General features: G+C 35.8%; 1 protein-coding gene across 5 annotated transcripts in view; it reads left to right on the forward strand.

Annotated features, from left to right (window-relative positions):
* The window catches only part of RYR3 (ryanodine receptor 3), a 195,150-nt gene that overhangs the window by 101,932 nt on the left and 78,435 nt on the right, over window positions 1–14,783 (forward strand). For 3 of the 5 annotated variants that reach the window (XM_041459923.1, XM_041459925.1, XM_041459926.1), the window contains exons 38-46: window positions 125–262; window positions 3,242–3,515; window positions 4,976–5,090; window positions 6,823–6,955; window positions 7,932–8,035; window positions 11,306–11,441; window positions 12,261–12,441; window positions 12,994–13,099; window positions 14,287–14,407. In XM_041459923.1, coding sequence (XP_041315857.1) covers window positions 125–262; window positions 3,242–3,515; window positions 4,976–5,090; window positions 6,823–6,955; window positions 7,932–8,035; window positions 11,306–11,441; window positions 12,261–12,441; window positions 12,994–13,099; window positions 14,287–14,407 — 1,308 coding nt within the window. The remainder of the gene's footprint in view (window positions 1–124; window positions 263–3,241; window positions 3,516–4,975; window positions 5,091–6,822; window positions 6,956–7,931; window positions 8,036–11,305; window positions 11,442–12,260; window positions 12,442–12,993; window positions 13,100–14,286; window positions 14,408–14,783) is intronic. The other 2 variants (XM_041459924.1, XM_041459927.1) reach the window with 1 other exon arrangement.

Here is a 14,783-nt window from a genome sequence, read left to right on the forward strand (position 1 = left end):
AGGATACAGCCATACACTTCTTTCTTTAGCCTACATTCTGCAATATAAAACAAAGGATCACATATTTAATCAAATATTACCATGAGTCATATTTTGTTTCTAACCAGTTTTGTTTTATGCTAAGGTATTCCACTAGAAGAAGAGGAAGAGGAAGAAGAAGATTCCTCCTTGACTGGCAAACTCCGTTCATTAATGTACAAAATCAAAGGTCCGCCAAAAGCAGAAAAATTGGAGCCTAAGGAAGAAGAAGAGAAAGCTCCTAGTAAGTTTTCTTTCCATATAAATACTTTCATGATGCAAGTGTTAAAGTTTTACACAGTCAACAGGAGTGTATTTTCTAATAAAATAATTAAAATTTTAAGGGTCTGAAGAAGGACACTACCTGTTTAAATTCCTTCTGCCTCTTAAAACTATTATTCTGCATACTGAACACCTCAGATACATTTTTAAACAAGAAATTGAAACGACTGGAAGATTTTGGATCCAGATCATTAACTCTGGGGTTGAAAATTTACATATTCTTTATAAGGATAAGGCACATCTAATTATGGGCACAATAATCTAGACTCAAGCATTCTAAACTTGGGAAGATCTAATTTTTATGGGCTTTTTTTAATGTGAAAATTCTTTTTTCAAGCTTATCTCCATTTCCTTCTATTGCCTGTTCTATCACCTGTTCATACACACAAATAGAGAAGAACATAAACTCCCCAAAACACTTATAATCACAAACTTCTTATTCTGAGCAGCATTCCTGTACATATCCATTCCCATACCCTCTTCCATAAGACGCAAGGGGTGTTCATGGTCTAAACAGGTGTGATTCATTCTATGCTTGCAATTCCTCAACTATTTGTGTAAGCTTTTAGTTGAGGCTCTTTGAACAACTCACCTGATTCTCATTGCCACTGTGCTCACATGCCACATGAGAATTCATCTCAGTGAGGGTGATGTGTGGTATGAATCTCACAAACTCTGTCTTTGCTGTTGATATGAGTTTTCAATCCTTAGTAGTGACTAGGGATGGTAAAGAACAAGCAAGGCGAAAAGACAGATTTCTCTAGGTCTTCTTTAGGACACATTTTTGTTGAGGTTTCTTCTTGCCTTTCTAAATCAACATTGGGTTTCTAGCCCTAAATTTCTGTAACACCATACAGATATCATGTGCAGGATTCTCCAAGTGAGTTTGCATTGGTCAACCAGTAACAATTACTCTTCTTTTTTTACCAAGTTGCTCAGTTTGTCAATAGGCCCTTGTACAGATGTGGAATGGTTAATTTATTTCAGGCTCAATAACTAAATCAAGAGCTGTGTTGAGATTAGGCAGCAAAGTTATTTTATAACTCTTACCTGAGCTGCTTGCACTGGAAAGCACCTCTGTTTGTCCTGGTCTAAAAGCATATTTTGGTCTGTTAAGTTTGTTACTGAGTTTTAAGTACATTAAATCTTGTAAAAATCTGATATGCTGCATGAAACAGGGTTCATTCTCCAGTGATTCATCGGTTAGCATCTGCTGTCTCTTTAATGGTAGCAGGAGCTACTCAGTATCTGGTAGTATCATTTCTTCTCCAGGTTTCATGTGGATTCTATTGTCATGAGTCAGGAAATATTCATTCCTAAAGCCTCAGGGCACATGGTGTTTGGTCATTGGAACAGAGCAGTTCACTTACTTCATGTACCAGAGCTTTGGGTTACAAGAAATGTAGGTTGTAAAATGATCCTACAGTGTCTATTTTTCTAGACATTTCAGATTATTTCTTTAGGTTTGGGCTTCTCCTTGGAGTGATGCATACTACGAATATGCACATGGATTAAGTCATTGAAAGCATGATGAAAAATAATGTAAATCTATTATATTATATACTTGACTGTAGCTGGACACACTGAAGTTTTCAGTCCATGTGTACATTTGCCCTTTATGCATCATGAAATTGGGTATTCAGAGATTAAAGGGAATGGATGTCAAAGGTACCCCCAATCCTCTTATGTGCATGAAGAGGTGTGGTGGTGTGCATAATGTGTACCTATTTCCAAGATTAACATCTCTGGCCTTGAGTGTCTTGGCTTTAGTCATACATACTCAGTGTGAATATTCATAAGAAGGAACTATTTGCTACAAATAAATCTTCCTTTACTCTAAGCTTACATTAATTTCTTATCATAAATAAGCTTTTACCCAAGTGAGGAATGCCAGAAATTTCAACTAGTATTAATGATGAATCAGTAAATTTTGTATTTCAAAACAAGTTAGAACTCTGAAAATAAACACATAGAGGCAAAGAATTAGTGTTAATAATGATTCTAGGACATTTGTAACTATCAAGTCAAAAGTGAGATAAGGCATGACATGTCACTAAGAGTAGGGCTATCTCTGTGAAGTACAGAATTTGTTCACAGAGGTTAAAAGGCTAATTACGGAACAGAACCTCAGAATTAATGAGGGTTTGCATAAATACAATATTAAGTAAGCTAAGAAAGAAGTGTTAGCAAGTGAAAGAATAGTGTAGACACAAACCCCAATGGATCTACACTATCTATGAACACTTTAGTGATGTAAAGTGGAAGGGAGCTGTTCTTGCCATTGGAAGAACTTTGGGAAAGTCAAGGGGTATGTTTGCAGGTGATAGAAGAAAGAAACTTTTATTGTTTTAAGAGGTAGGGTGGTTATTCCTGTTCTGCTTGATATCAAGCATGAACACTTGTTGGAACAAGGACTGGAACATGTGTCTAGTTTTCAGGTAAATTCCCTAAACTTTGAGGTCAGCAAAACTGTTTTCAGAATCACTGCATTTGCAATGTCTACAATACAGGTGCATCAAGCAATTTTTGTTCTGTAGTTCCGAACAATAAAATGTTTTTAGAAAGTGCGTTACCAAGTGACAATGACTTGATCCAGAAATAAGGAATAAATTAAAAGTCTAAATGCAACATTTAATTTACAAGGATGATTCTCAAAATTATGGTCAACTTAAAGGTTTTCAACTTAAAGTATTTCATCGGCAACAGTGCTGGTGTGGACTTGAGCCCTAAATAGATGTTTATTGCTTTTTGTCTCTCAAGAACATTACATTTATCTTGAAAGATCTGAAAGTTGTTTTTTCAATTTAAAAACCCTGTTCAGTCTGGTTGTGGTTTTCTTAAAACTTCTTTGTTGTCTCCTGTTTCACACTTTACTACAATACATGTTTTTTGATGTTTTCCGATGGAAGAACAAGTAACATTTAATGTATTTTGCTTTTAGCTACACTAAAAGAACTCATATCACAGACAATGGTGCGCTGGTCCCAGGAAGATCAGATCCAAGATCCTGAATTAGTCCGGATTATGTACAGCCTCCTTCGCAGACAGTATGACAGCATTGGGGAGCTCCTGCAAGCCCTGAGGAAAGCATACACCATCAGTGCTGCCTCTGTGAAGGACACCATCAATCTGCTTGCAGCACTGGGCCAGATTCGCTCGCTTCTCAGTGTGAGGATGGGAAAAGAGGAGGAACTGCTAATGATTAATGGATTAGGGTATGGAACCAATGGAGTTTTGTTTTTAAGTTGGTGTAAAGCTTTTTGTTATTTTAGTAAATCCTGTAATTTTTGTTCCTAAATGAAAATTAATGCTGCACCTAAGTGTAAATATGTACCAGTGATTTGCACTTTCACATGTATTTCCAAGGTGGCTCCAACTATCTCTCTAACAGTATCAAAAGGGTCAAAGTTTCTGTGAACGAAGGTATTATCTAAAGGAAATGGATACTTTTTACTACCGTTAAGCCTGATTCTTAAACCTTAATCAAAGTACATGTTTTAGCAGCTTTGGAGAAAAAGATCACTAAAATTTTTGCTGGTGTCTATCTATGCTGTATTTTTCCCAAACTTAAAGCCCATTTTATATTTCGTGTATGAGTGGATAAACTTACTGGTGTCTTTTCAATTGGAAATTCAGAAGAAATTTCCTTTATATAGCACCAGATGATGTGAGAATATTTTCTGCATCTTTGCTATAAAATTACTTCTGTTGAGCTGTAGTATTTTGATGCATTCTTGCACGTTTGTTATTCCTCTTGTGTGATTAAATGCTGTATGGACCATTTAATGTTGGAAGGAAAATTACCCAATTTGTCCTTGATGCTGAGTTTGTAAATTTGCTGAGAATTATATGAGGGATAAAGGATAAATTTTGCCTAAACATGGCATGGATATAAGCACCTTCCAAGAAGTGCTGTATTGAGACTCATCCATTCTCAGTTTTCTGTATTTCTTTAAAGCAGGAATGATGCCTGTTATTTGCCATCTATTTTTAAAAGATTGTCCTAAAATGTTAGAAATCCCTGGATTCTGCTGCAATCTAGACCCTGGATTATTTTAAAACACATAAATTGTCTTCTGGATTATGAAAACAATACAGCAGATTCTAGAAAATGTTGAGAGAATGGTGGGCAGAGTGAAAAAGTTAAAATAGTCCTTCATAATGGACTTGTATGCCACTTCTGACAGAATTTGAAAGTAGTGATGAAATACATATAATAGAGTACCTTAAACGCTAAATCTATTTGTTGTCTTTACTTTGTGAACAGAGGAAATTAATTAAGAGGTTACTGCAAAAATATGATTGATTAGACTTCATTTTCTTGAACTCTGTTCTGAACTTAAAACCTAACAAAACATATTCTTTTCCACTTAGATCATCACAGATTTTCTTTTTAAATTTAAACAGAACAGATGGCAGGAGCAATTTAGAGATGAAGAATTGCCATCTCAAAATAATTTTGAGGTTAATATTCTTCTTATGAAGAATCTATGAGAATTAGAGGAATGACAACATATTGAAATGTGAAACATTTTGTTCACAGATGCTTGTGTATTATGCTGAATTCTAAGAATTTTAAATTATGTTAATACCATGAATGCATACTTCTGAAATCTCAATGTTTCGACTTAAATTAATTTGAGTTTTTTTAAAAGCAAATTGTCTTCCATTTTAGGGATATAATGAACAACAAGGTGTTTTATCAGCATCCTAACTTAATGAGAGTCTTGGGCATGCATGAGACTGTTATGGATGTGATGGTAAATGTGCTTGGAGGAGATAAATCTCAGGTAATTTCACCACAATTTGTTCTGTGTTTTGCATTTTGAACCTCCCCAAAAATATATTAGGATGTTTAAGAAGTGGACAAAAATATATCCCATCTAAGCTAGATTTTGCTTGTCCAAATTAAAGTATTCATTACAGAAAAATGTAGAATTTTTTTATTTTACTAGAGGGAGAAGTCCAGTAGCCTAGCCTTGATTTTTAAAATGTGAGATGTTTGAGGTGTTTCATTTTTCTTTTAATTGGATTGTAAGATGCTTTGTTTTTAAATTAAATATATACTTTAACTGCATTTATTGGAGATGTAGCTCTGGTAGGAAAATTTACCTCTTCATCTTAAATGAAGTGTTACTACCTAATTACTAATTATAATAAAAGATTAAATCCAGTTTATATTTTAATGCTCAAATTCATCTACTTTAATTGAGCAAAAATTTTCTTGCAGAGTTGTGTTCTCCGTTTTCTCTGTGCCATGCTGGAATATATATATATACACGTTATTTTAAAGGCAGAGTGGCATAAATTTTGAGAAGCCTAACAGAAAATCTTCACTCCTGATCAAAGTGAGAAGTGAAGTGTGCATATTTTCTTTCTTCTCTTTGCTCATGCCTGATGTTTTTATCCTGTTTCCTCCATCCCAAAAAGAGAGGTCTCCTCTGATCCCAGTATTCCTTATCTAATACCCTTTTGCCTGGCCACTCATTTTTCTTATGTACTTGGAACAGTTTTCAGCCCAATATTCTACTTTTGCTTATCTTTTCTGTCCTTCAATTTTTCACAGCTTGATTGATTTCTATGTGCAGCTGCCCCACCCTTTGCCTCTTTAATCAAGAATTCTCTTAAATGCTTATACATTGAATCTGCCTACACCATTGCAGTTTTACAAAGTATTCACATATCAGTTTTAGTATTTCTGTTGTATTTCAAGGCAAGTTACAAGTAATTATAAAATTATTATTACTTTGCTAATTTATAGGTACTACAACACCCTGGTTTTGCAATAACTTTTACATAGAGCCAAAGGTGATAAAAAACCCCTGAAACCCAAAACAATGACAACCCCCAGTGCTTTCTAATTTTATTTAAAATACTTTCCTAGAAAGCTTTAATAACACAGATCTACAAAAATGCTTTATAGAAATTACCATGATATCCTTCAAAGGAAATGCAGACTTAGAAAACTGCTTGGTAACCTGGTGTTGTGCCATTAAATGGCTTGGCCACCCAAAAGAACCTCTTTTATGCCTCTGTCTTTATGAATTGCATGTAGACAATGGGTACCCCGTGAATATTTATTTCTGTTCAGTGTTGTAGCTTCAAGAGATGGAATGCCCAATCATGAAATGTGGTCTTTGGCTTAGGGATTGGTCATTTTTCTAGGTTGTGGCAGCAGATTGTTTAAGCTAGATCTCCAGCTTCTTGGAATAAATGGTTAATCATGAGGCTGTATTGGGACACATACTGTCTCTGAAGAAATGGTAGGAATGTTAAAACTTGTCAGTTCAAACTGGTATGTCACCTATAGTTCTCTGAAAAATGATTTTTCAACACTTTAATGGCCTAATGAGTGTGAAAGTTAAAAGGAAATGTGGGTCTTTTCCTAAGTTAGAACCAAACTGTCAGTTGCTTATCACCTTGGTAACTTCACTATACTTTCCTTTTGAGGAGTGCAGGAAGAAGGACTGGAGCAGATTGGTAATTAACATATTTCACTGCTTTGTCAACTTTCCTCTTCAGCAGATCGCTTTTCCTAAGATGGTGGCAAGCTGTTGTCGGTTCCTGTGCTACTTCTGTCGCATTAGCCGGCAAAACCAAAAGGCCATGTTTGAGCATCTCAGCTACTTACTGGAAAACAGCAGCGTTGGACTGGGTATGCCATGTAGCTGCAACACCTAAAAGCAAGAGTATGAGTAACTGTGTTATCATATGACTGGTGTCTAATTTGTATAGCAGGGTGAAACATGCTTAAACCACCTTCTGGTTTCACCTTTAATAATTTTTTTTTTCACTTTTGTTTCATGCTAGTGTGTCTATGAATTGTATTAGGAACAGAACAGAATAGTCTGAATCTGTGCTTTAAAACACCTTAAAAATTAGTATTGAACACATAATTTGACATTTTTTTATTCAAAATAGTTGTGGTTTGAAATCTAAGATTAAATTGACTCCTTATGGTGCCTGCCTGTTTCATCTGGTTTAAATTTCCTTGCCTCTACAGTTTAGGCTACTGAAGTAAATTTCATATTTTTCTATTCACTGACTGTTTTTTAATGCATGTGCATTAGATTTTGTAACACAAGAAAAAATTTATTAGCTAGATACATGGCTATAATAATAAGATATGTCAAGGCAAGATAGCCTGTGATTTCACAGTGATTTAGCTCTTCATGTGTGCATTTGGCCATAATAAACACAGAAATCTGGAAAATATTAAAGAAAGGAAACAGGTAATTGAAGCTTGAAATGTCTGTTTTTGCTAAAGATAGGCATGTTTTAAAATCTTGACTTGATAAGGCTGTGCAGAATTATGTAGTTAACACGTTAGTCTCCTAAGGAAATAGTATTCCTCCAATTAGCTGTATTGTTAATACTGGGGATTTTTTTATCTGTATTTAAAACCACTGTGTTGAAGTATGCTAACAGATATGGATGTGAAGCCAGAAAAAAAATTTCAGCATTTCCACATTATTAAAAACAGTTAACTGCGTTCTTGGATGAAGAACTGACCTAAAATATTCTATGAATATATTTGCGTTCTAGATTCCAGCGTGATTGCTGCCCTCTGCTGCATGACTGTGATTACTGCAAACTCCCTTTAATCATTGTGTATTAACTTTTTCCTGCAGCGTTTCCTTCAATGAGAGGTTCGACACCACTCGATGTGGCAGCAGCCTCTGTGATGGACAACAACGAGCTTGCACTTGCATTGGAGGAGCCAGATCTTGATAAGGTGGCCACTCTGACCCATTTACCCATTTATTAAATGATGTAGTTGTGCTGAAAGGGTTTTAAAGGGCAAGCTTGATCATAGTAGTTTTTGAACATGTTGTCCTTAAAAACACCCACTCTAGGTACACGTTGTTTCAGGGTAAGGTTCACTGACCAGTAATCAGTTCCCCTGATTTTTCCTTATACTTATTGGGAGTCAGAGCAAAAGAGATTTATTTCTATCTTCTGCATCCTTTCACTATTGTTATCAGGTAGAAAGCATGACAAGAAAAAAGACATGAAAGAGGAATATCAAAATTGTTTGGGGAGGAAAAAATTGAGAATTAAGAGGAGAATTTTAAAAAAAGGACACAGGTCTTTTGGTTTAAATAATGGAGATTTGTGGGCACGGAGGTTAGAACTAAGAGAATGGAAGGACAGGTATTTCAAGATGAAAGGTGAGACAGGATTTTAAGGGTAGGGTCAATGGGAGACGGAATCCAGAATTCAAGTCATTGGCGATTGTTAGGAATAAAGGGGAATATGAGGAGAGACAGGATAAGCTGGAAAATATGTTAAAATGTAAAAAATTGCGTGAAAGTTATTTGTATATCACAGGAGGAAAACAGATTTAGAGATGGAAACACAGTCAGAAGAGGAGGAAAGCGGGTAAAGGAAGTTAGATGTGCTAGCAGAGCATTGGGGTGCAGAAAACAGAAAGCAGGGTTTAATATAAATGGAGAGGGTAGTTAAACATCTAAAAGATGGCTTAGCACAGGGAAAGTCTTTGTGCAGGATGACAGGATCCTGTGATGACAGTGGAACTCGCGGGACAGTTTGTGATTAGTACGTGGTGTGGGAGAGGAAAAGTTGTGAAATTGAAATAAATGGGCATATTACACTGATAGCTGGGGGAAGACAGGCAAGAATATGAATGAAAAGGGTGTGAGACAGCACAGCATATACTTTCTAGGCAATATGCTCTTGAGAAGTATTAGCAATTCTCTATCATCCACAAAATTGCTGAGTACACTCTGTCCTGTCATTAATAAAAAATTGAATGGTATTGATATCAGTCCTTGGGATTCAACACTAGTGACAGGAAAACTACCAGTGACTGTCTTATATTTTCATGGAAACTACTGTAGAGGAAGTCACTTAAACTAAATTTCACTGATGACCACATTTCTCATTTACTGATTGCTTACCTTGAAATACTTGGCACTTTGCTTACTGAAATACTTGGCCCTGTACAAATCCTGAATATTCAAATAGTAACAGATATCAGCTGTAACATAAGCAGTATTTTATGCTGAAAAGATCAGGTTGTATGTGGCTCAGACTGGGCTTCTCAAATTCGTTAGTCATTTTAGCTGTAAGAATTTTAGCTGTAATGCATTGGCTGCAATGTATTACCTTTGGTGAGACAATAACTTTATCTAGTGCAGTATGTGGAGGTTATTCAGTAAACCAATCTATATACTAAATAACTAGAAAAAATTAGCGCTCTCTAGCTATTAGTTGTGGATGGATGTGACAGTCCCTAATCACAGAGCGATACAGCATTTCTATGTGACTAAAGTTTATAACATAAAAATTGTGTGCAAAGCAAACAAATTACAGGTAGACAACTTCACTTTTCAAATTTTGCCATTGCAAGTTTAAACTCTGTATTGCATATAGGTAAAGCCTTATAAAATAAGGGCCTTGTTACCCTTATGGAATCATGGCTCAGGCCTGCTACTTGGCTAAGTAAAGGAGGACTGTGGGAAAGTGACTCAGCTGAATCGGAGGTAGAAAAACAAGTTATATAACATTACATGCTCACATTGTGGTGTATGGTGGTCAGCTGGATTATGTTTGTTATGACTTAACTATGCAGCTGATGGTGGGCTAACTGCTTAAAAAGACCTGGTTTTTGCAACAAAGCAGCTCTCCTTTGCACCTGCCTGGGGATTCTGCGTTGCTTTGCTTCGTAAAAACTCTTTTTACTGCAAATGTGTGAGACTGTGTGGAGGGTAGAGGATTGCACAAGAAATGTATCCCATACCGTAGTAAACTGAATAGATTAAAACTATATGGCTTGGTGGTAACGTTGTGAAATCTTAGAAGAAGGAGATTTGTTCTACTGGTGTTCTCACACTTTTTATGAGCTGCATTTCTAGACCCCTGCAAGTATGTATTCTGAAAAAATGCTTGAAAACTATCAAGTCCTGTTAGGAATTATATACTTTTTCCTCAGAGTGCTCTGAGTAACTTCTTTACTTCATACTGTGATAAGCAAGTTTTCCACATCAACCCATTTTTCCACTGTTGCAGCCTTTTGGAGGCAATTTGCATACTGTATCAGCTGACATATAATTCTTCCTAAATTCATAACTTTTTCCCTCTTAGGACGCTGGGTAATGACTAAGTATAATTTCTTCATATATTTCCCTTTTACCATCTATTTTGTCTGCCTGCCATTTTGAGAAATTATAATTTTTATCTTTTTTTACAAGTTCATGGAAGATTCTTCATGGTCATTACCCATTTTAAGTGCTCATGATCATGTCTTGTCCTTTGCACAACCATATGATTTTTTATTTTGTTTGAAATGCACAGTTATCTGCAAATTTCCTTTTAGATGAATGAGGAAATTATTCTGTATATATTGCTGAAATTCAGTTTAATATAATTAAAGAAATTCATCATAATTTCTCAAAGATTTCCCTTAGTTAAAGATACTTCTCTTGATAAGAAACGTTGTATTAGAAATTTTTTTACTACCAACATTTTTTAGTCTTTCTGGTTTCAGACTCTTAAAACTGTTCATTGATATTTATAATTCTTCTGAAAAATTGTGATGGTTTTCATATTCATTAAAATTAGATTTATACTATATAAATTTTTGATGCAAACTTTATTTTGCTATTGTAGCAAATAAACCATACATGGTTATTGATCTGGTTTTAAAGCTGTTCAATATTTTAGTTGTTGTGTATGTACTGTAAAAAAGATCTGGATTATACAAGATTTTATTCTATTTTTCACATTTCACATTTGTCCATGTTGTATTTTTGTGTCATCATATAATTAGGTAACTTCAGAAACGAAGAGTGCTAGCCTTTTTTCATTAAAAAAAAAAAACCTATGACTGATATAACAATGAGCTATGTTGTTAGATTCTTAAGTTAATTGCCCAGAATATAAAAAATCTTGGAAAAAAAATTACAGTGCTCATTCTGGTTTATAGCTATTTTTAGAAACATATTTCTAAGCATATGAATAAATTATTACTTTTGTATTGCAGGTTGTTACCTACCTGGCGGGTTGTGGCCTGCAGAGCTGTCCAGTATTGCTGGCTAAAGGATATCCAGACATTGGATGGAACCCAATAGAGGGTGAACGTTACCTGTCATTCTTACGATTTGCAGTTTTTGCTAACAGTAAGTCTAATTTCTTGGCATCCAGATTCGATCAAAAGGTCTCCCTTAAATTAATTTCCTAACCATCAAAATATATTAAATCTGAAGAGAGGTTAATGCATAGTCTCCTCATTACAAACAGAAGACTATTGGTGTATGCTTATTATTGTAAATTGTTTTTGAATCTTCATAGTTAGCTGTATTTTTTTTCTTAATTTTTTTTTTTTTTTTGCAAATCACATAATTGAGTAGATTAGCCTGTAGCCACGGTAACAAATCATGTTAGGAATTCCTTGGCACAGGAACACCAGGAATAGGGGTTACATCAATATATTCCTGTCACTTCTCTGGGAGAAAAGTCTTTCCCGTGTTCTAGCATGTGGTCCCTCCCACGGCAGACAATCCTCCACAACCTTCTCCAATGTGAGTCCGTCCCATGGGCAAAAATTTTCCACAAACTGCTGTAATGTGGGGCACTTTTCCATGGGGTGCAGTCCTTCCAGGACAGGTTGCTCCAGTGTGAGTTCCCCACAAGTCCTACCAGGAAACTTGCTCCAGCGTGGGCTCCACTCTCCACAGGTCTGCAGATGACTCTGCCAGGAGCCTGCTCCAGCATGGGGTCTCCTCCATGGGCTGCAGGTAGATTTCTGCATCCCTGTGCACCTCCATGGGCCGCATGGGCACATCTGCCTCACCACAGGCTGCAGGGGAGTCCCAGCTCTGGCGCCTTAGGATAAGGACTTGATTTATATTTTGCAACAATTAGGAGAAAATGCAGTTTTCTTCTGACTTAAGAATACCTTTCAGGAGAAAATATGTGTAGTGCTTTTCGGTCCTCAGGTGAAAGTGTTGAGGAAAATGCAAGTGTTGTTGTCAAGCTCCTCATTCGAAGGCCAGAGTGCTTCGGGCCAGACCTTAGGGGAGAAGGAGGAAATGGTTTGCTGGCTGCTATGCAGGAAGCTATCAGGATCTCAGAGAATCCTAGTCGTGACCTTCCTTCCCAGGCATATAAAAGAGAAGGGTAAGTAAATGTGAATGCTTGTTTGGCAAGTGATGATTTAATAGCTGGTTCAATCATGCTGGCAGTATGTGGATAATAGACCCTGTTGTGTAGGGCATTAGACAAACAGAGAATTAGAGATTCACATCCACAAGCAGTTGTCATATGGTAGTCATAAAGCATTAGCTAGATAAAAGTGGAATAAGAGTTACAGAGAGAAAAAGGACAAAACAAATGAGAAGACTGCTGTGGAATGAAGCTAAAGCGCATTAGCTAGATAAAAGTGGAATAAGAGTTACAGAGAGAAAAAGCCCAAAGGACAAAACAAATGAGAAAACTGCTGTGGAATGAAGCTAAAGTTAAGCTAAAGCAAAAGAGGAAGGTAGAAGGCTCATGTGAAGTCAGCTATTACAGTTAGCCTGTATGCTTACCCTAGGGACAAAAACCCTTTCGTCTGGAGCCAAAGGAATGAGTATCTCTGGTGAATAGTCTCTGGATCATGTCTCTAGCTCCAGAGAAGAGCTATAAGATGTAGATTAGTAAAAATGCTCAATGTTATTTTTAACTTTTTAGTGATGAGGAGGAGGAGGAAGAGGAGACTGTGCACATGGGAAATGCAATCATGTCATTTTACTCAGCTCTCATAGATTTACTTGGACGCTGTGCACCAGAAATGCATGTAAGTTCATTCTACCACTTGCTCAGAAAGTGTAAGGAGATTTGTAAACATAATTATACATGTTTTACTAAACCTTTCTCTATTCGAATCCTTCTTCCCTTCAAAGGTAGATTTTATGGTTTCTTGCTGTATCTAAGTAGAGACAAGCTGCAAGCTGTTTATAAAGAACCATGGTCTTTTGATTCCGTTATGCTTTTTTATTTATCTAAAATTTTGGTAATTTTTAAATGACGATGAAATCAAAAATATGAACTACAAGTGTTGCACAATTAAGTGACCACTATAATAACTTCTGAAATTGAACCTTTATTATTCTCTAGAAAGCCATAAAATAATTTTCATAAGAATGTGATAGAGAGCTGCTTTTTGTGTGCATTGATGAAATATGGTGCCCACGCTTGTGAATATATGGAAAAATATGTAAAATAACTGTTTCAACCGTAATGCCTGTAACAGCCACATGCAAGACTTGGTTTTAATTAGACTGACTGTTCCTTGTTGGCACTTAAAGTTCTTTAGTAGCTTAAAATCCTCTCTTTATCTCAATACAATAAGAGTAAGAAATTTGGCTTGCAGTCTCCCTACTTACACTTAAAAAAGCTATTAAGTTTATTAGCTATATGTGGCTCTCTGTTGCCAGACACAGCAGTTTCATGTTATGAAAATTACTGGTAGAGATTTTCAGACACAGGTTATAGATACCTGATCTCTGCTAGAAGTTGAAAGGAATTGGTCACCTCATTGTTGTAAATGCCTTTTGAAGAATTTTACAGGATAGAAATACTAGAAAAATGCATGGACACATCACACAGGTCTGCATCCATTTGTAGTGTGAAAAAGCAAGCTCAAAACTTGCCACCATGGGTTCTCTAGGTAACATGGACATTTCATAAATTTTGGTTTCATCACCATATCTGGTTGGTTTAGGAATCTTACCAGTGTGGAGGTTTTTGCCTTATTGGGAATTCATAATATTGTGAAATCCTTTATATAAAAATAAGACCAGATACAAATGTAGGAACTGCTGAATTTGGCAACTTCATTCATTCTTGGATAAATTGATAAATTGAATTTCTGTACATTTTCTTCTGGTGTTTGGAAAACAATCATATTAATACAAATATTTTGAAGAAAACTTTCTTATGTCCCTCAGTACTAAATTTCCTAACTGATAAATTTTCTAACAGCTTATTCAAAGTGGAAAAGGGGAAGCTATTCGAATCAGGTCAATTCTTCGATCCCTAGTGCCAACTGAAGATTTGGTGGGGATTATAAGTATACCACTAAAGTTGTCCACAGTTAACAAAGGTAACTTCAATAATTTTATTAGACCTTTTATCTTTTATGAAAGTCTTTTGCCACATTAGCCTTCAGATGAAAAATAGAGCAGTTTTGTTTGTTGAATGTAAGCAGAGAACTGTTCAAATTTTAATTAGATCTGCATCAATTAGAGCTGCTCCAGTGGCACAGATATTTGCTCCTATAGAGCAGATAATGTAAGAAAGTAAGAAATACTTTAAAGGATCACACCAATGGGCCAATACTTTGCCTCCAGCAGTGGCTTTAGAGACACTACCTCCTTAGGTAAGATATTTAAGATTTGGCTCAGTCCCTTTTGTATTTCCACATTATCCATTAATTTCTATGCTTTCATTTAAGAGTGAAAGACAATTGCAAAATAATA

Source organism: Pyrgilauda ruficollis, unplaced genomic scaffold (assembly GCF_017590135.1).
Source record: "Pyrgilauda ruficollis isolate IOZ18807 unplaced genomic scaffold, ASM1759013v1 scaffold14, whole genome shotgun sequence".
In the NCBI taxonomy this organism is placed as follows: domain Eukaryota; kingdom Metazoa; phylum Chordata; class Aves; order Passeriformes; family Passeridae; genus Pyrgilauda; species Pyrgilauda ruficollis.